At 34.2% G+C, this 20970-nt stretch overlaps 1 protein-coding gene across 2 annotated transcripts in view; it reads right to left on the bottom strand.

The window, feature by feature from the left end:
- LOC149475524 (uncharacterized) overlaps positions 1 to 18827 on the bottom strand; it is a 62943-nt gene extending 44116 nt beyond the window's left edge. The window contains exon 1 of one of the 2 annotated variants that reach the window (XM_089713338.1): positions 18441 to 18827. In XM_089713338.1, coding sequence (XP_089569464.1) covers positions 18441 to 18471 — 31 coding nt within the window. In that variant the 5' untranslated portion in view covers positions 18472 to 18827. Of the gene's footprint in view, positions 1 to 6019; positions 6398 to 18440 lie in introns of those variants that run through there. The other variant, XM_089713337.1, reaches the window with a different exon arrangement.
- Between the last annotated feature and the right edge of the window lie 2143 nt (positions 18828 to 20970).

Genomic DNA, 20970 nt, shown 5'->3' on the forward strand with positions numbered 1-20970 from the left:
AGCTAGGAGGTTATGTGATTCCAGAAAAGAGACCAATCTTTTGTTCACGCATCTTTCCAAAATTTTGGAAAAACTGGGAAGTAGAGAGATTGGTCTAAAATTACTAGGTTCAGAAGCGGGACCAGATTTATGTATCGGGGTAATAATTGAAGATTTCCATACCTCCGGAAAAACACCTGATGACATGCTGAGATTAATGATTGATGTCAAGGGTAACAATATGCAGCTCGCTATCTTTTTTATAAAATCATTATTTATATTGTCGTATCCTGGTGCGCTATTTCTACAAAGACCATTAATGATGTCCAGGACTTCTTTTTCGTCCGTAGGATTCAAAAAGAACGAGTCAACCGGAGAATTCGATGGAATGAAGTTTGAAGCAAGAGATTCTTCTGTGGTATTCAATTGATTTAACTTTGACGTAGCAAGATTTTGACCGATATTTGAGAAATAATTGTTGCAAATGTTTACCGATTCAAGAGGATCGGTCTTGATATTTAAAAGGCCAGAGGAACAAGTTTTTGAGCTATTTAAATGTGCTATGCGTTTTATGGCTTCCCAGTAAGGTCGGGGGTTATTTTTATTTTCAGAAAGTGTTTTGCTGTCGAATTCATCTTTGAGACGTCGCAAGAGAGAGATGTAAAAGTTTCTGTAGCGTGAGAAAATTCGCTTTTTTATCGGGTTTTCAGGGTCCTTTCGCAATTCGGAATGTAATTTGTCTTTGTGCCTACCACATCGGATTAAACCTGGAGTCATCCAAGGCTTTAAAGTGTTTTTAGAACGGCTGATTATGTTCATACTAGAGTGTTTTCCTATGATGTCGGTAATATTCGTCATGAAAGTTTCGGCTGCAACTGATGCTGAATTGCAATTAAGGACCTGACTCCAATCCACCTGAAGAAGATCTTGCTTCACGGCGTCTATATTTATTTTTTTATGAATGCGTTTCGAGTTCGAGATTTTATGTTTACTGTTACTGATCCCCAGCATAACAAGATCGTGGTCGGTAACATCTGATTTACAAACTATTGGAATTTTATCGAGTTGAGTTTTAGTGAATATGGTCGAGACATGTTTTATTGTGAGTAGGGACGTTGATATCACTTTCATAACCTAGTTCAGCCATGATACAAAGATATTCAGAAGAAGTATCTTGTGTTTGTGATGTGGGGAGTATATCTATATTTATGTCTCCGGTGAAGATGTGGCAAGGAAAGTTTTTTTGACAACGTAAGGTTTGAGATAAAGATTGAAGGAAAAGGTTTGGATTTAAAGAGGGTGATCTGTAAACCGCAAGGATTGAAAAGAAATCAGCTATTTCAATGTATAGGTTTACACAATCGGTAATTTCGAGTTCCTTTGCTATTGCTGTTAAATTATTTTTTACGTAGATCACTATTCCGCTAGCTCTATTACTATGCTTTGACGTGTGGAACGAGTTGTAGTTATACATTTGGTTGATGGTAGAATGAGGAGTCAGCCAGCACTCAGTTAGAATTATAACGTCAAATTCAATTTTGGTACGAGCCATAGTTATTAAAAAGCTGTCAAAATTCTTATTAAGACTTCTTATGTTGGTTGCAATAACATTGAGGTCAGAATGAGAAAGAATATCTGTGCAGAATTCTGGTGAATCTTTAATTTGACATATTTTATTATTGGAACTATCTATGTCCTGTATAACTTGTAAGTCAATCATTATTATGTTTTTTATATTAAGATGAATTTGAAAAGAGAATAAAGTTCCAGCAAACCATAGAGAGATAATAAATAACTAAGAATGAGATAGTTCCAAAGTGTGATGCAAACAGAGACACATTCAAGACCACCAACCATTTAAAACCCATAAACACCACGAAACAATTAAAACTAATACAGGGCTTGACAAGCAACAGTGTACAAATAACAACAACAAATATAGCATATTCACATAACCAAGGAAGTGTAAATAAAGTGTCAACTTTTAAGCTTAGAACAGATTCAATAATCAACCAACAAAAGATTAGTACAGTAAACAAGCTCCGATTTATATCTTCATCGGCATTATAAAAATTGAGACAAAAGTATCTATACAATAAAAAACAATAAAAATTTAGATCTAGTAAAACTGTAAATAATAAATGTTTACTTTTAAGAATAATCTGTAGTAGTTTAGAATATACCATTGAATTATTAATAAAATAAACAAAAAAGAAGAATATCAAATTTAAAATAAAAACAGGAATGTACGCATGGAATGGTTTCCTTAGAGTTATCTTATTATTTAAGTTTATATTTTTAGTCTGACTTGGGGGGGCAGATCCGATGGAGGTCATCATAGGATTGAATTGGAATTGCAGGGCTCCCAGTGTATTTTCGAAAATAAATAGTTCCGTTTTTGATCCAGCAATATTTGAATGAGTGGGTAATGGCTGATTTACGCGCTTCACGAAACAACAGTCTTCTATCCCTTGTGAGCTTTTCGTTAATGTATACCCTTCTTTCTTGGCCTTGACCAATTATATCCTTGCTCACGAGATTTCTCCTTGATTTACCGGATTTTAAAAACTCGTCACGCTTTAATTTTCTTGTAAAGTGGATCGTAAGCGGTCGAGGAGCAGTAGGATCCTGGATATTGCTATCGGTCTTCTCTAGCCGTCTGCGTGTTCCGGATCTAGAAACATTGTCAAGGTCCGCCTCTGACATGTTTAGACCAATTTTATTGGCTAAGGTTAGAGCAATATGCACGGGATTTTCGTTAGGCATTTCTTCAATTCCAATCACTTCTATAGATTTTGTAAGCATGGATTGTGATTTATTATCGAGTTGTTGTTTTAGTTGGGATATAGTTATTTGGAGATCTTCGTTTTCACGACACTTTTCTTCAATAAGTTTAATTTTCACGTCTTGGCTCTCAATTTTTGCAGAAATTCCTTCTAGTTGGGCCTGGTAATTGTTCAGTGTTGTAACAACCCTTTCCAAGTCAACTTTAAAACTAGACATAGACTGACGGAGCAGTCTCATTTCTTCGGCAAGAGTTTGCATGTCATGAGACCCAGCTGGTTGAATGGCAGCCATAGAACCAGACTGCGGGCTACTAAATTTGCTGATTTTCTTACGTTTGGTTATATTGTCCTCCACTGCAGAAGTGCGCACCGGAGTTGTTGAGTTATCCCCGCCTTTTTTTAATGTAGCTTGACAATTAGGACATATAAAACGCGTCTTTTGTTCTGTTGTCAAAGCCGTAGGGCTGACGCAGAGGAGATGAAATAATTTATCACAATTCTCTGAAGCGCAGGTTAAATAGTTTTTATCTCTGATTGCGAGGAGGCAGGCTGAGCAGTTTTTTTGAGAAGACATTATTCAGTTTTATTAATTATACACTATTTGATCACGTATAAATGGATGGTTTATTTATTAATCGGTTATTATATTATAGTCTAGTTATTTTATATAAATCACTTATTAATTTGTTTTGCACGTTCAGTACAGTCAGTATGCCGCACAGTGTGTAAGCACAGTCACGCGGTGAGGTCATGCGCACAAGCGGAGCGGTGAGTCATAAGCGGAGCGACTCAGCGAGTGATCGGCTTAGCAACGCGTTTAAATAATAACGTTTAACTGCACTTATCTGATATTACTTTAGTTATACTGCACTGATTTTGAGGATTGTTGTAGCACTTTCACGGTTGTGATGAGTGATAACTGAGTCTATGTGGGATAATTATAAACTTGCAAGTAAAAAGTAAGTTACGTAAAAAAAGACTGTACGCGACGTGGAATTTGACAGTATATAAGTGACATTTTAAAATGTTCGTGTAATACTTTATTGGACGGATAAATTTTAACCAACGACTGAAAAATCGGCCCTTAGTAGTCTTAGGGCCGATTTTTCAATGCTTGGATAAAACCAAGAAGCTTGATAAAACTTATCCGTCCAATAAAGTAGGTATTACACGAATGTCACGTAAACTGTCAAATAGAGCAATTTATAGAATACGTTCTTAAAATGGTAGTTTCATACATTATTCGACGAATAAGTTTTATACAAACATTGAAAAATCGGCCCTTATTGAATAAATAAATCTTTGATATTGAGGTTGATAAAAAAAATTCTTCGCGCACAATTTGTTTCTTTTTTTTTCCCAAAAATTACCTAAGTGCCTAGGTTAGTAGGTATTGTCACTTCTGTAGTATCTAATTTTCATGATCAGATCAATACCTACCTGTACTTACCCAATAATTTGGAAAATCCAAAAGTGCACGCCTCGTAATTTTTTTTTAATAATTATTTATTAATTATTATTTTTGTTTATTTAATAACAATTAAACCACATCGAATCAGACCCTGAAAAATGAAAGGGTTCTATTCCTGAGCATACTCAAGCGTAAGAGAAAAAAAAAGACTCGATTAGTAAAGTATTTCGGTCGCTATCGTGTTAACAAGAAAATCCTCCGCACATACAGACACACGGACGTCCAAGACAGAACTTTTTTAAACTGTTTTTTAACTAGTTTAAATAACAAAAATGACATCAAAAATATCATGAATGTTAAAAATACTGTTTTTTCTTAATATGTGTGTGTATGTATTATCTTACAAGTGCAATGTATGATACATAAAGACATTTTAAGTTTGAAAAATCAGATGTTTTGCGCGAAGTGACAGTAGTACCCACCTCAACGCTTCGCTTATGAGGCGTGCAATAATACAAAGTTAGAACCTTTACCTCTTTATAATATTCCTAACTACTTCCTACGTAGGTACACGGTATTTGTTTGTTTTAAATGTTCAATTATTATTATTATTTATTTATTTATATTAAAAGTAAGTTGCGTAAAGCAAGCTGTTCCGAACTAAATAATTTTGCAACGGAAATCCCGCATAGGTTTGAAGTTTGAACGTCATCAAAATTAGTTTTATCATTGCTGATATAATTCTTCATGCGTAACAAAAAACTGGGATTTATCATTCGGTGACGTATTTCCTTACGTATTTCCGTAGGTCGTTTATTTATCAACCGACTTCAAAAAAGAGGATAGGATCAATTCTATAATTTATTATGTTTTAGACAAAGCGGGCGAGCCGCGGGCGGAAAGTTAGTAAACTATAACTATTAAGTACTAGCGGTCCGCCCCGGCTTCGCCCGTGGTACATATTTACGTTTTCTCTACATAAAAACCATCCTCGTACTTCAAGGAATATAATAAAAAAAGAATTATCGAAATCGGTTCAGCCGTTCTCGAGTTATGCGCTTACCAACACATTTTGCGATTCATTTTTATATATAAGACTAGCGGTCCGCCCCGGCTTCGCCCGTGGTACATATTTACGTTTTCTCTACATAAAAACCATCCTCGTACTTCAAGGAATATAATAAAAAAAGAATTATCGAAATCGGTTCAGCTGTTCTCGAGTTATGCGCTTACCAACACATTTTGCGATTCATTTTTATATATAAGATTAATCTATGTTCGATTATATCGATAGACTAATCTAATTTTTAAAAACCTATAATTAGAATTTTATTGCAATATATTCTTATGTTATCAATTCATCGGTTTAAATTAATGTAAATATGAATAAAAAACTTGATTTAAAACCGGTTTTCTCGCTTCATTAGCAATAATTACTGGAGCATTACCTTTCGTATGAATATCATGTAGAACTATGTTACTTCGTTACGAAAATATTGTTATATATATATATATTTTACTTGATAAATAAGTACCGATAATTTTATTTAAATTACCAACACATTTTTATTATTTTAATAATTTAATTCTAAATTCTTATCTCCCGTGTTAAAATGTACATCTTTATAAATACATAATATTTTATATACTATACAATGATTATATTTATTTCAAACAATAAATAAACAATAAAAACATTAAATGCATTTAGGACAAGTAATTATTAACTGCTTCATTTTAATTATCATTTTGTTTTCAGTTGTTTAAAACGCCATTCAATTTGATTTTAATTAATCAAAATATTTTCTCAAAGAAATACGTAAGTATAATAATTATTCTTTACCTTGATTTCTACCCGATAATCGGGGCCTGTTCAAATCCCGCGTCCCTGTGTCCTCCATATGCCAAGTATATTCCATTTTAATTGCACATTAAAATCATTTTTTGTCCATTTTACGTCACATCCAACAAACTAACACAGTCACACATTGCATAAAAAAACACAAAATGAAAAGACCGCCACTATTCAAATTTAGAACGAAAATCGAACGCAATTTTTTTTTCTAATCAACCAGTGCAATGCTGTCAATTGTTTTTTTTTTTAATTAATCTATTATAAATAAAATATCTATTCACGTTTTGGAAATAAAAACGTGACGCCACGAAATCTATTTGTTCAATAAGCGTCTAACAACAACTTTAACATGAAACGCACTGGCGCTAAAGAAATCAACCCTTGAGGGAGAGGGATAGCTAGTTGGGTACACCGTGGGTGGGAGGGAGACGGGTATATTTACGGTTTGGTTTTCAACATGAGGTTTGCGGTTTTGAGGAAAATATTGACCAATGGGGTTCGTGACAGGAATACAGTGGGCCGATGGAGAAAATTTTAGAAATTCGTGCATTCTATTTTGACCTTTATATTCATAGGCATACAAATGAAGATTGGTTGAATTATTTAATATGTATAGGTATGAAGAAGGTTTAAAAGGGGTTGGATTTATTTAGAAAGCGCAAACACGTAAATGAAATCAGACCAATTATTATGTATACAGATTACAGACCGCCTCTTTAGCGGTGTATTTTTGATTTTAATGTTAATGCTCAGGGTGCATATTAATAAATTGGTATACCTAGATAGGTAGTAGGTAGGTACCTACACATATATACATACCTAAATCAAGTCACTTTTATGTTCCTATTTAGTTATGCTAAAATCTTTAAAACTACGCAATAAATTTTGATGCGTTTTTTTAATAAGTTAGAGTGATTCAACAGGAAGGTTTTAGTAGGTATATAATTTAGATATTAGGTTTTAGACAAAGCGGGCAAAGCCGCGGGCGGAAAGCTAGTGTATAATATGTAATAGGTTAATCCTATAATGCCGATTGTTGTCGTATTTTCCTTATCTTACATTTCTATAAAAACATTGTTTACAAGAAATTAACACAAATAGGTGAAATAGGTTACATCATAAACATACACTTTCCGCACGACTACCACCAAAACTGCTGTACCGTTCCGGGTGCGATCACGCGTGAAATGTAGTCGTCAGGTGGAGCTGATCGGCTGTGACCAACAGCTGGTGATTTACTTTCGATTATTAATTAAATAACGAAAAATTTGGCGTCATCTATACCTACCTACTAATATTGTAAAGCTGAAGAGTTTGTTTGTTTGAACGCATAAATCTTACGAACTACAGTTCCGATTTGAAAAATTGGTCAGTGTTAGATAGTCCATTTATCGAGAAAGGCTTAGGCTATATATCATCACGCTAAGACAGGAGCGAAGCAATGCGGGTAAAACCGCGGAGCTCAGCTAGTTAACATTAAGTGAAGTCTATGAAACTTAATCATTTCTTTATTTCGCTTTAGAATCATCATAATAGGTCAATTGGTCAATACCTTTACAATTTCCTATAGGCCCTGCCCCCTGGAGGAAAGTACTTGAAATACTAGAGATAGTGCAGACAAGAAACATTCCCATTTCCCTTATTCTAAAAAGAAATATGTAGGTAGAACTGCATACGTATAGATTTTCGATAATTACGTACTTTTTTATTTTAAACTAGCTTTCCACACGCAGCTTCGCCCGCGCAGTCAAAGAAAAACCCGCATAGTTCCCGTTCCCGTGGGATTTCCGGGATGAAACCTATCCTATTTCCCGGGGTAAGAAGTAGCCTATGTCCTTTCTCGGGTATCAAAGTATCTCTATACTGAATTTCATGCAAATTGGTTCAGTAGTTAAGGCGTGATTGAGTAACAGACAGACAGACAGAGTTACTTTCGCATTTATAATATTAGTATGGATTTAAACCAGTACCTAATTTCATTCTTCACATCTGTACAAATAATGTTAAAGATAATTATTACATAATATAACATAACTGATAATATATTGTAAAAATATTTGCTCTACCAAACCTACCTTGGAATGGGTAATGTACAATTAAATTAATGAGTACAAAGTTTGAATCACATCTGTCCCTATAAAGTCGGTCAAAATCGAGTCTTAAGGAGTCGGTTACAAACATAGAAATCTAAATAACAAGACACTAGAAGTCGTAAGCGTGCGTGACCTTGTCGCCACTCAGGTGATTTGCACAACACCAGTGCATTCGTCACTGTTCAGTTGCTCTGGAGACGTATGAGTGTATACATGGTGTGTTTCAGCAATTCCCATTGCGGAAATTCTTCCACAAGTTGTAATTATACTTATAAAGGAATAATATTTCATCGGAAAATATTTTTTTTTAGAAATAATGCCGTTTTTCCTTAAAATTATAGAATATTTACAAGTATTACGAGCGTCACCATAGTAATCGAAATAACAATGAATGACACAGTCGACCATTCTTATTATCACGTTTGTTCGTATTGGAGCAAAAAGTCTCATATACTTAGGGATGTTATTCTAAAATAAACCGTAAATTCGTGCGTTAGGATACATATTCAAAAGCTTAATTTAATAGATAAGTTAGTTTTCACTAAAATCAAGCTGTCCAATAAAAGGCATAGTTTACTTGTGTGTACTGTTTAGCTTTCGGTTTGAATGTGTTGATTTTGGCGACAGCGGTTTTCATACGAATTATGACATTTTAGCACTTCTATGTGTCTTGTTATTTAGATTTCTATGGTTACAAACATACTTATACAAGCATGCTCACGAACCTGCCGCAGGGGCAATATTGAAACAATCTCGGTTGCACGGCGGTCGGAGCAATTTCAGTTGTTCTCTAAATTGCCCCAGTGCCTATACACATCACAATTAAGGGTGCAATTAAAATATTGCCCCTGATGCAGGTACGTGAGTAGCCGGCTTTTATAAACATACTAGCTTTCCGCCCGCGGCTTCGCCCGCGTATTCAAAGAAAAACCCGCGTAGTTCCCGTTCCCGTGAGATTTCCGAGATAAAACCTATCCTATGTTTTAATCCAAGTTACCCTCTATATGTGTGCTAAATTTCATTGTAATCAGTTCAGTAGTATTTGCGTGAAAGAGTAACACACACGCACACACACACACATCCTCACAAACTTTCGCATTTATAATATTAGTAGGATAAAAACCGAAAATTGATTCATATTATATCTACAAACATGCGTCAAGCTGTTATCAGAGTATAGAATTACGCTTTAAATAAAACTAATGTTGTCTGGCTTTTGTAACTCGTACCTACTTGTTACGATATAATATTTAAGAATATCGGTTCAAGTAACTTTTACAAAAAAACAATAGGTATTTTTTTACATTATAAAGCTGAAGAGTTTGTTTGTTTGAACGCGCTAATCTCAGGACCTACTGGTCAGATTTGAAAAATTCTTTCGGTTTTAGATAGCTCATAGCCCATTTATCGAGGAAGGCTATAAGCTATATACCATCACGCTAAGACCAACAGGAGCGGAGCAATGCTGGTAAAACCGCACAGCACAGCTAGTAGGTACTACATATGTACTTAATACACAGAGACTTAAAAAGTTGGAAGTAAATTTTCGAATTTTTGGTAATTTTCTTTTCCTTAAATCATATATAAGTGTATAAGTAGGTAAGAATACCTACTATATTGTAGTTTGTATTTCTATAAGAAGTGCCTAGCAAAGGATTTTTTTAATTTAGAAACTACGCTTCTTTGTCGTTTTATGACGTCACATCTCATCCCGTTACTATGGCATTGTTAACTCAATACCCATTCATACCATTCTCGGTCAATAAATGTTATTTTCATTATATTATGGACAAAGTGACAAAAGATTATCGTGTTTCTTGATTTAATAAAGAATACTTTTTAAAAAAAAACGACCATTTTTGTTGCTTTCTGAAGATGAACCTAGTATTTTTGATAACGTAGATACATTTTCAAAATACTATCATAAGTGGTAATCCAAGTTACCCTCTATACGTGTGCCAAATTTCATGAAAATCGGTTCAGTTTTTGCGTGTAGGAGTAATAAACAAACATACAAACTATCGCATAATTATAATATTAGAAGTATTATTTGCGATTTCATTCACAACTAAATCTTTGTACCATTAGAAAGCATCTTGAAGATGCATAATGAACGATCATAGTAAAGATGTATGTACTAGTTATAGCTATGCCCCACGGTTTCACCCACATTGCTCCGATCCTGTTAGTCTTAGCGTGATGATAAATAACCTATAGCCTTCCCCGATAAATGGGCTATCTAACACCGAAAGAATTTTTCAAATTGGACCAGTAGTTCCTGAGATTAGCGCGTTCAAACAAACAAACTCTTCAGCTTTATAATATTAGTATAATAATATTAGTATAATTTACCAATGTGAACCCGAAAAAAGCGATTCAATATTATAAGTAAATCACGTATTTCAAGGCTATTGAAAATTATTGATCAAACTAATAGTATCGAGGGGCGGGTCAACCCACCCTTAACGTTTTATTTCCACCAATCAGGAGCGAGCTTGACTTGACGTGGCTTAATGTTCAGATTGACTTATTGGAACTTAAGTTGGTATACAGGGTGTTTAATTTTTATGCCAATTGTTTGGCGAAATGTTTGGACTATTTTTTTCAATGATGTGAACTTTTGTATTACCACAATTCTATTCGATTTTAATTTGATTTAAATAAATGTAAGGATGTGTTCATGAGCTTATTAGTGATTACGTATATTTTTTTCTTTTCTACACATAAGATTTCCATCTACACAATACAATCTTATATATAAAATTCTCGTGTCACAATGTTAGTCTGCATACTCCTCCGAAACGGGTGGACCGATTCTCATGAAATTTTCTGTGCATATCGGGTAAGTCTGAGAATCGGCCAACATCTATTTTTCATAATATGTACCACGGGCGAAGCCGGGGCGGACCGCTAGTACTTACATAAGAAAGTTAAAAATTCATGAAAAATGTATTAAATAATTAGGTACCTAGGTAAAAATGTCTCGGCCTGGTAGGACATAGAAGGCTGATCACCTACTTGTCCCTAAAGAAAATCGATCAGTGAAACAGATGTATAATGCATCTGCCCATTACCCCACTAGGGGACATGGGACTTCACTTATAGGTACCCCAGAAGTTGACACGGGAATTAAATTTTTTTTTTTACTTTACGTTGGTAAAAATTAAAAATAACACCTTGTATAGTCCAAAACAAAGCATAGCATGACCGACCCAAAACAACGAAATTTGACACGAATACGCAGTTAGATGTATATTATAGGCTATAGCCAAAACTTTTAAATATGTCAACTGATATAATAAATACAAGAATATTAAATAAACAATCATTATTGAGAGAAAAAACAAATATGTATGACTGTGAAATATTAGGTACATAAGTTAAAATAAACATCGTTTTTTAGACGCGAATACGTAGTGTGCTCATTTTCACATAGGGATTTTATTTTTATCCGTTTACTAGCTGTGCCCCGCGGTTTTACCCGCATTGTTCCGCTCCTGTTGGTCATTGAGATAGCGTAATAGGTATAAAACCACAGTATAAAACCTATAATAGCCTTCCTCGATAAATGGGCTATCTAACACAAAAGAATTTTTCAAATTAGATCAGTAGTTCCCGAGATTAGCGCCAGCTAAATAATTTTAAATTAATAAATAGTATAGATTAAAAAAATATATAGGTGAGGAAGAAATGTGACACAGATATTAATTAACATTTCGGCAAGATATCTTAATTATTAATTGTCTTTTCACATAAAAACTACTGAACACATGTGGCTGAATTTGGTACACACATAACCTAGTATCTAATCTGTGACATATCACATAACCAAGAAGCTTATATCTAATACACTGGAGATTGCACTATGAACATTAACTAGTAACAAGAAAATATGACTGTTAATGACGCCTGCATTGTATTAGATATAAGCTTCTTGCACATAACCTTACAACAGACAAAAAAATTGGTTGTCTGTAAAGTCGGTTTACTGACGATAGTTGAACGTGACTGATTGTGTTTCTTTGTCGCTCGTTCCGCGCTCTCGATTGCACTTCAAGCCTTACGGAACGCCTCAGAGCGGAGGTAACGCCGCATTAGTCATGTTTTTTCGTGCGTGCAGCCGGCTATTGAATTATAAGATGTTGTCACGTCAAAAAATTGGATTAATTATCTATGACGATTTTAAACCGTTACTTCTTCTTGTCTTTGCTACAGTTGAATAATGCAGCTCTATGAGCTTTTTACTGGAAAAATAATTCAAAATCATTTCAGTTGTTTTCAAACTCGAGCAAACAAACTCATCATCTTTATAATATTAGCATCTAATAGATGCCATCTATTGTATATTAAACGACACAAAAACATGAAAACTATAAACAGGTAAATATTCCACCTTCCATGAAGCTACTGTTAGGGCGAGGGCACACGATGCGTTGCGGCGCCGCACCGCAAAGATTTCACCGTGTCAGTGGGCACACGAGTGGTGCGGCGCCGTAACGTTGTTATGTCGCAGCGGCGTCGTAGCAGGGTTGCACAGCGTGTCCTTCCTTGTGATGCAAAACAACTGAGCGGTGCCGCTCCGACGTCGCACCGCATTCACCCCTCCCCGCCTCGTCTTGGTGGTTACAAGTCCGGTGCGGCGCCGGAGCGCATCGTGTGACATGCCACAGATATTTCTATGTAAGACGACGCAGCGACACCGCTCCGGCGCCGCACCGCCACCGCAACGCATCGTGTGCCCCCGCTCTTAGCCTTCAATTAAATCCGACCACGAAAACTGTGAACCTAGCAGAGCGACAATATTAATACATAATTATATTATTTTGTGCCAAGGTGGTTTTTTTTATTAAATTTAGTTTAGATTTCTGTGTATTTGTATGGTAATTTATTTGTTTGCTGTATTAGTTCCGGATTTTTGTACTCATTTTCAAATAGTTTTTTTTAGTTTATTAGCGGCGTATACCTACTACGATTTAGCCAATATTCGGATACAGCAGTAGGCAGATAAATGCAAATGATGATGAAAAGCTACATACATATTTGTATAATGAATAATCAATTTATTGCAGGTCTTGTAAAAAAAATATTCAACCTTATTTGATATTACCTACCTGTACAGTCAAGTTCTTGTAGAAAAGATTGTTTATTACTGTCTGAAAGGCAACAAAACCTACCTGCAAAAAGGAAATAATGGCCACCTATGTACGTCGACATTTCCAACAATTAACTCTGTAAGTAGAATGGCATGTAATAATTAGTAATTACTTAAAGTTGTTCGTTCTTTTATTCCTCCTAGTCCTATTCCACCTATCTATTTACTACCCAAATAAATGTGCGTAGTAACTACTAAATAATTGAAACATGGCGCGAACTTAGCGTAAATATTAACGAAAATATCATCGAAAACTGTTCAACCTTTTTGGAACAATAAACACGTAAACATTTGTCCTGAAAAAAATACAAGGCCTATTTTTTTAATCACGATCCAATACATTTTTTATAAAACCTCGACTCCATAAAAAATTAAATAGGAAAACAGCATAACCTCACCTTGTTCCGTCGGTTAAACAAAGTCGCAAGTTTATGTGTTTGTATTGTGAATCAAATGCTATTGTTGTTTCGCCCAGGTGGTTAACCGATTACGAATAATTATTATAGAGGGTTATGTTTTGAAAATTTAAAAATGTTTCAATTTTAGTAGATATAGACATTTCAGTAAGTAAAAATTAATAATCGATAGGTTCTATACAATTTTTGTTTATAGTACTTCTTCAGTAGTTTTTTTTTGTACTTACTCTATCGTGCAAAACCTATTGAACAAATTAAAATCTATTGCACAATTTCAGCAGATATACCATAATGACATAGATTAAAAAAAAATTGCGTTTATTTTTTTTTAGAAAGGGCGCGAATGAACGTATAATTTTTTTTTCCAGTTGACATTATACATAATATTTAGGTTATAAAGAAATACCTGTACACAGTTGAATGCAATGAGCAATTTTCATTGTTTTATTTCTTAATCGTGGGAAAAATTAAGTAGGGTGTGTGTCCCTTTCGCACATATAGCACTGTCTCTCTCTCGCTTTTTACTAGAACCTGTAATTTATTTATTTTTAATAAATACCTGTGATTTATTTTTATGATTGTGAATTTATAGAGGTATTTATCTATTTGTCTGTTGGGACCCTTGGATTTTCTAAATGTATGTAAAGTCCGTTTTGAAAAGTAGTGATACGAAGCAAAAAAAGGAAAAATAACATTAGGTACGGACTACGATTCAATGTGCCTTTCTCGAGTTAAAAAAAGGTGTAACCAACACGAATTTCTTTTATAAATTTTGATTATTTTTGTATTTTAAAACTCAAACATTTATTTATTCAATAATACTTCTTCTAGAAACACTTTGGAATCGTCATAAGTCATAACATATTTTAACATTTACCACCGCGACCGATTCGGAAAGCAGTATGTATGGAGAAGAACCGGCAAGGAACTCTTTATAGGTATAGGTAGTTGCTCAATTTTAAAATCATGTCAAATTACAAACAAACAGAGATTACTATTTCTATATATTTAATATTTATTAGTATGTATACGTAACTGTAAATGCATGGACTATGCATTGTAACGTCGTTAATTATTATTCTAATCGTTTATTAGTTTTATTTTGACATTTGATTGGCATCCATTGTTTGCAGGATATATGATTTATCTACAATCTACAATAGTATAGTTTATTATGATAGTTATAAGTTATAACTTATAACTTAAAAAGTTAAAATACTACTTGTCCTATAATAATTTATTAGTATTCCGCCCGCGGCTATAGTTACCAGAGTTTTCAAAGAAAAATCCGCACAGTCCCAGTTCCTATGGGATTTCCGGGATTAAAAGTAGCCTGTCTTATTCTGGGTCTACACATACCAAATTGTAATCGGTTCGGTAGTTTTTACGTGAAAGAATAACAAACAGTAGGATTTTTTCTCTTCCAAAAGCTATATTTTTGCAGAATAACATAGGCCATATTTTTTAGTGGTGTCAAGTGTCAACCCTGGTGTAGCTATATTTTTTCATTTTAGTTGTTCGAAAAATTTCGAAAAACTAAAAAACAAGCATTTATTTAAGTAGGTAACTACATTATTCAGTCTATTTCATGTGGCTCGAAATCGAGTATAGAGGATACAGGTGAAGCTTATAAAAGAGTGTTTATATGTTTCTTAGTTGCTTACAGTACAAGTTTTCCTTAGTTCAACACTAGGTGGCGTATGATATAGTTTTTACTATAGTATAAGTATTTTATTAGCCGTTTATCTAACAAAGGGCCAAATATAAGGACCCTATTCCTTAAGGACTTAGGGCCAAAGTCTAGTGAGAAATGTGTCAAGGGAAGTATCATTATACCTAATTCTGTAATGTCTGCGATAGGGCTGTCAACTGTGAGTTTTAAAATTATTTTCTTGCATTGCAAATTAAAAATCGATATATATGAAGAAAAGAGAATTTATTTATACTAACACAGTGTAGGTCGTTTGATTTATAAATATTTTGTTTATTTTGTGATATGGCAAAATGTGACTAATATAATGCAATAAAAAAGTGTTTAATACAACCAACACGAAATTTTTGATCAAGCGATTGATCTGAAATCTAAATTTTTAAGATATTCCTGGGGTGTTAAAAAAAGATAAATATTTTTGAAAATCCCAAAAACATATAAATTATTTGTATTCATTATTCAAGTACACGTTAAATTGTATTTTATTTTACATTCCGTCTATTTATAACACAATCTCCGTAACTCAAAAATTCGACAAAAAATAAATAAAATATCCCAAGTGACAGCCCTATCCGTAATTCGTTTAGATAGATACAAGATAATTCTTTCCGGTACGGGACTTGCCGACGTCTTTATTGTCGACAATTGCTTTGAAACGCGATGTTATAATGCTTTGTCCCATTGTGGGGTATGGGCCATAGGACCAGTAGCACTTAGTTCTTTTTAACAGAATTCAAAAGCTCACAGGGGCCGTATATATAACTTCTAAATGGATAAAATAGGCCTGGGGCCGTATTATGACCTCTTATTTGCAGACAGATTACATAATTGACTGGCAAATTCATATATTTTGATTTATGATCGCAATAACCAGACATGGTTAATTATGGTATTATATGAATTTGGCAGTCAGTTCAATTCACGGCGTAAACTGATTGGGAATAGGAGGTCATAACACGGTTAGAAGTTAGGTATATACCTTTTTTATAGTGTGGGTATCTTCCAAAGATACCCAGGCCACGGCCCCCTGGGAAGGAGCCGTGGGTTATGTCGGATTCTTACCGACTAAAACCCCACTGTGTTCCGTCGAGCCGCTTTAATGATGGGGCCGCGGGTATTGGTTGGAATTCTTCTGCGACAGAAGTAATCTGTAATATCCCTAGGTACCTTTCAGCTGCCTTTAATCGCGATTTATTCATTACGGTCTACACCACAGAACTACGAGATCGTGGTCTACACGTACATAAACGTTCGCAGTCGCGTGTCATTACTAGTTTCAAGTTAAAACAAAAAGCGATCTCAAATAACATTAGGCTGTTTTGTAAACTGACTAACTGTTTGTTTAACTTTTAACTGGTGTCTCTGTGACCTTGAAAATTTTGATTATTTTAAACATAATGAGGCTTTTGTTAATTATTTAGCCTTTAGGTATTTGTATAATATTAGTTTCGCTCTAGCGAAAATGGCTTTATGGATTTCAGTTTAAAGGTGTCGATAAAGCCTCACCTGTTTATTTTTACAACGGGAATATAAAAATACCTAGTAGAAATAAAAGATGGCGGAGTTTTGGCGCCAAATTATGTACTGTGAAAGAATAACAAACATTTTTTTCGTATATCCTCGAAAATGTATTTTTATGTATAATATAATAATTAATAATATTATTATCTTCTAACTTCTAGGCAAAGGTTTAAACAATAGTGCTAAATACTAAGAAATAGTGACGCACAGGTGGACTAACAGGTATAGGTACCTAGGTATCTACCTTTAATATTCTTAGCTAGTTACTAGTTATTATAATAATACTAGCGGCCCGCCCCGGCTTCGCCCGTGGTACATATGAAAAATAGATGTTGGCCGATTCTCAGACTTACCCGATATGCACAGAAAATTTCATGAGAATCGGTCCACCCGTTTCGGAGGAGTATGCAGACTAACATTGTGACACGAGAATTTTATATATAAGACTAGCGGTCCGCCCCGGCTTCGCCCGAGGTACATATATGAAAAATAGATGTTGGCCGATTCTCAGACTTACCCGATATGCACAGAAAATTTCATGAGAATCGGTCCACCCGTTTCGGAGGAGTATGCAGACTAACATTGTGACACGAGAATTTTATATATAAGATAAGATAAGATACAAATACAACCAGTAGGGAAACTTCATACAACATTTTCGTAATGGCTCACGAACACAAGCAAGCGTGTTTGCGAGAATCGTAAGGGTGTTTAAGACAATTGACAGATATAAGAACATCCTTATTCCTTAAACATACGTGCTTGTTTGCGTGAGCCATTTCGAACGTGTTGTATGAAGTTTCCCTACTGGTTGTATCTGTATATACTATATTGGGTGTATTATTCTGTGCCTACGTAACATTTGATCAATAGACTTGAGAGAGCAAAAAGAGATAGATGAGAGAAAAAATAATAGCAATTTTAGAAGATGTTTGACACAGCTTTTTTTTAAAGATAGGTAATGCTTGTAAGTGTGTAAAAAATACAAGTTGCTTGCATGATGAAAAAAATATGAATAGGTAGGTAAGTAGGCAAGCTTTTTATAAAAAACATCGTAGTACATAATATGTATTTAAGTAACTAGATACCTTTTTAATTTTGAAAAAAAATACCTATCTACGATTTAAATAAGTATTAAAAATTATGCATAAATTTACATTTTTTTTCGTTATTAGCTTAGTAGGTACATAAAACTCGTGAGCTAAAACATGATGAAATAAATAAATTGACCATGTTGTCAACTAGACCTCAAAGAGTACATATTAGAATGAATAATAACTTGTTAGAACTAGAAAGTGGGACGTCCACCTTCCGGCACCAAGTAACCCACGATAAAAAGCTCACCTTACAAAACTATCGATATATCACCAGCTAGGTACACATCACTAGCTATTGACTATTTTTCAAAAGACCAGCTACGTTCGAAAGGATTCTATCGATATTTCACCAGCTAGACCACATCACTAGCCTATGACTATTTTTCAAAAGACAAGTTCGAAAGGATTCTAATACTTACTCAAGGGCGATAGATCCGAAATCATATCCATTTTGGTGGGCAACTATAATATTTCTCTTTGAACGGATGTTTCCATCTGACACCCATTTCTTTTCACTTTTTTCACATCACTAACACTCATTGTAAGCACACATTTTACGTATTATATTAATAATTAATATGATATGATACAATCACTATCAAACACCTATCCTTCCAACTTTATCTGGTGACAAATGTAACAATACACCACTATTAACCAAGTTTTTACATTAAACTATGCACAAAATTTCGCGCACTGCTTTATTTTTTTATGTTTTTAAAATTGCGTTATCACAAAATATTCTCCGTATAAAAGTTCACACGACAAAAACACAGGCGAACGTCATCCAGGCAAACAGGTTTTGTTTTTTTTTCCCAGAAGTTTAGATAGACCACGTGATCGATTCCGCTGTTGTAGTTCGCACGTCTGCCGCTAGATGGAGCGGATCTTAAAAACGTTAGTACAATCGTACACATAAACCACGTTTGATTAAATTTCACGAGAAACTAAGCATAAAAAGTTTAATTACAATACCAAATGCTGAAGGAATGAAATATTTCATGCTCTTGCTATTGATAAAATTTCATATTATTATGTAAGTGAAATTATGTAAAAACATTTTTGTAATGTTTTCATGATCATTCATTTATTTTATCGATATACTTAAATAAAAAAAATGTCATTACATCACTATTTTTTATTTGTTTCTTATTGACGTAATAAGCTTATTGGTATAAAATTTGTACCTTCATTATAACTTGAAATTGTATTTTGATCTTTATGTCAAATTTACTATGTAATTCTTATAGGTATTGTATTATACTACTACTACTACTAGAGGTCCGCCCCGGCTTCACCCGTGGTACGTGTTTACGTTTACTCTCCATAAAAACCACCCTCGTACTTCAAGGAATATTATAAAAAAAGAATTAACGAATTTCGTTCAGCCGTTTTCGAGTTTAGCGCTTAGCAACACATTTGGCCATTCATTTTTATTATTACTAGCGGTCCGCCCCGGCTTCGCCCGTGGTACATGTTTACGTTTTCTCTACATAAAAACCATCCTCGTACTTCAAGGAATATAATAAAAAAAGAATTATCGAAATCGGTTCAGCCGTTCTCGAGTTATGCGCTTACCAACACATTTTGCGATTCATTTTTATATATAAGAATTAGGTACCTATATATTTATTTTTTGCACTTCTTTGAACATGGCGCCCCCTAGAGCATAACGATGAATTCAAATTCAAAAATGCAAATACAAACGGAAGAACTTATAAATACAAATGAAATAGTTAGGTATTTTATTGATTAAGATTTTATAACAATTTTTTAATTTAATTTATACTAGCGGTCCGCCCCGGCTTCGCCCGTGGTACATGTTTACGTTTTCTCTCCATAAGAACCATCCTCGTACTTCAAGGAATATAATAAAAAAAGAATTATCGAAATCGGTTCAGCCGTTCTCAAGTTATGCGCTTACCAACACATTTTGCGATTCATTTTTATATATACTTATTAAGATAAGTGACCACGATTGACTGATACTTATAATCTTAGCTTAAAATAAGTATGAATGTGCTCTTAGGCCCTTCGCTCATGGAGCTACTCAAAAATGACTGAACTAATCAGTAATTACGATTACAAACCTGTTACAAATTGTATCTCGCATACAACGCTACTCAAGTTATAAGGTTTCAGTCACTTCTGTTATTTGCTCGTTCATTTTTATCATAAAAAACAAAGAAACTCGGGAAACCAGTAGCGTGGAGACCGGCACGACGCGTCGCGCGTGATTTGTTGCTAACGCGTTACTCACCAGTTAGTAACTAGTCGCGTCGTGTGCGAATCTCCATAGAACATGTACGGTATGGGCTGTGACGCTCAGGCAACTCGTGAGTAATTTGAGTTTGTGACTAGTTCTTTTTGAGTAGCTCCATGAGCGAAGGGCCTTACGTATCTACATATATAAAGAAAAAAAAAAATACTAGGCAGAGAAACTATGTGTAGATAAGCATTTTATTTTATACGCATTCACTTTTATCACTAACTTTTGGGTCCTGTCTGCGCTTGTGATATCAATATAGCCCTATATAACTGAGGAATAATAATTTTGGGAATAATGTAGTAATCTACTGGTGAATTAATTTTTCAAATCTGTTCAATTGTTTTGGATACAATCAATAAGATAAATAAATAAAAACAAGAAATTTTATATAATATAATAATTCGATTAGCAGCAAAAATCGATCGTCGTTATTAATTAATGATGATACATAAATGTTTTATTACTCTGTGGTCATTTCATATCGTTGCCATGGTAACAGCGCGGCAAAACAACAACTTTTCTTTGCAGTGAACGTGTAAGTTTTTCTAGGTTTTTCTTATTTCTTTTAAATTTTATGTTTAACATTAAATTAAATTCGTATCCTATAAATTCGGAGCATTATTACAATATTCAGATTAGTGTGAATGTGATTTTTGTAAACGTCCACGTTTCTAACGCTT

Source organism: Colias philodice, chromosome 30 (genome assembly GCF_061535455.1).
Source record: "Colias philodice isolate Cphi_HAF_F1 chromosome 30, ilColPhil1 Martin Lab GWU primary, whole genome shotgun sequence".
Lineage (NCBI taxonomy): Eukaryota > Metazoa > Arthropoda > Insecta > Lepidoptera > Pieridae > Colias > Colias philodice.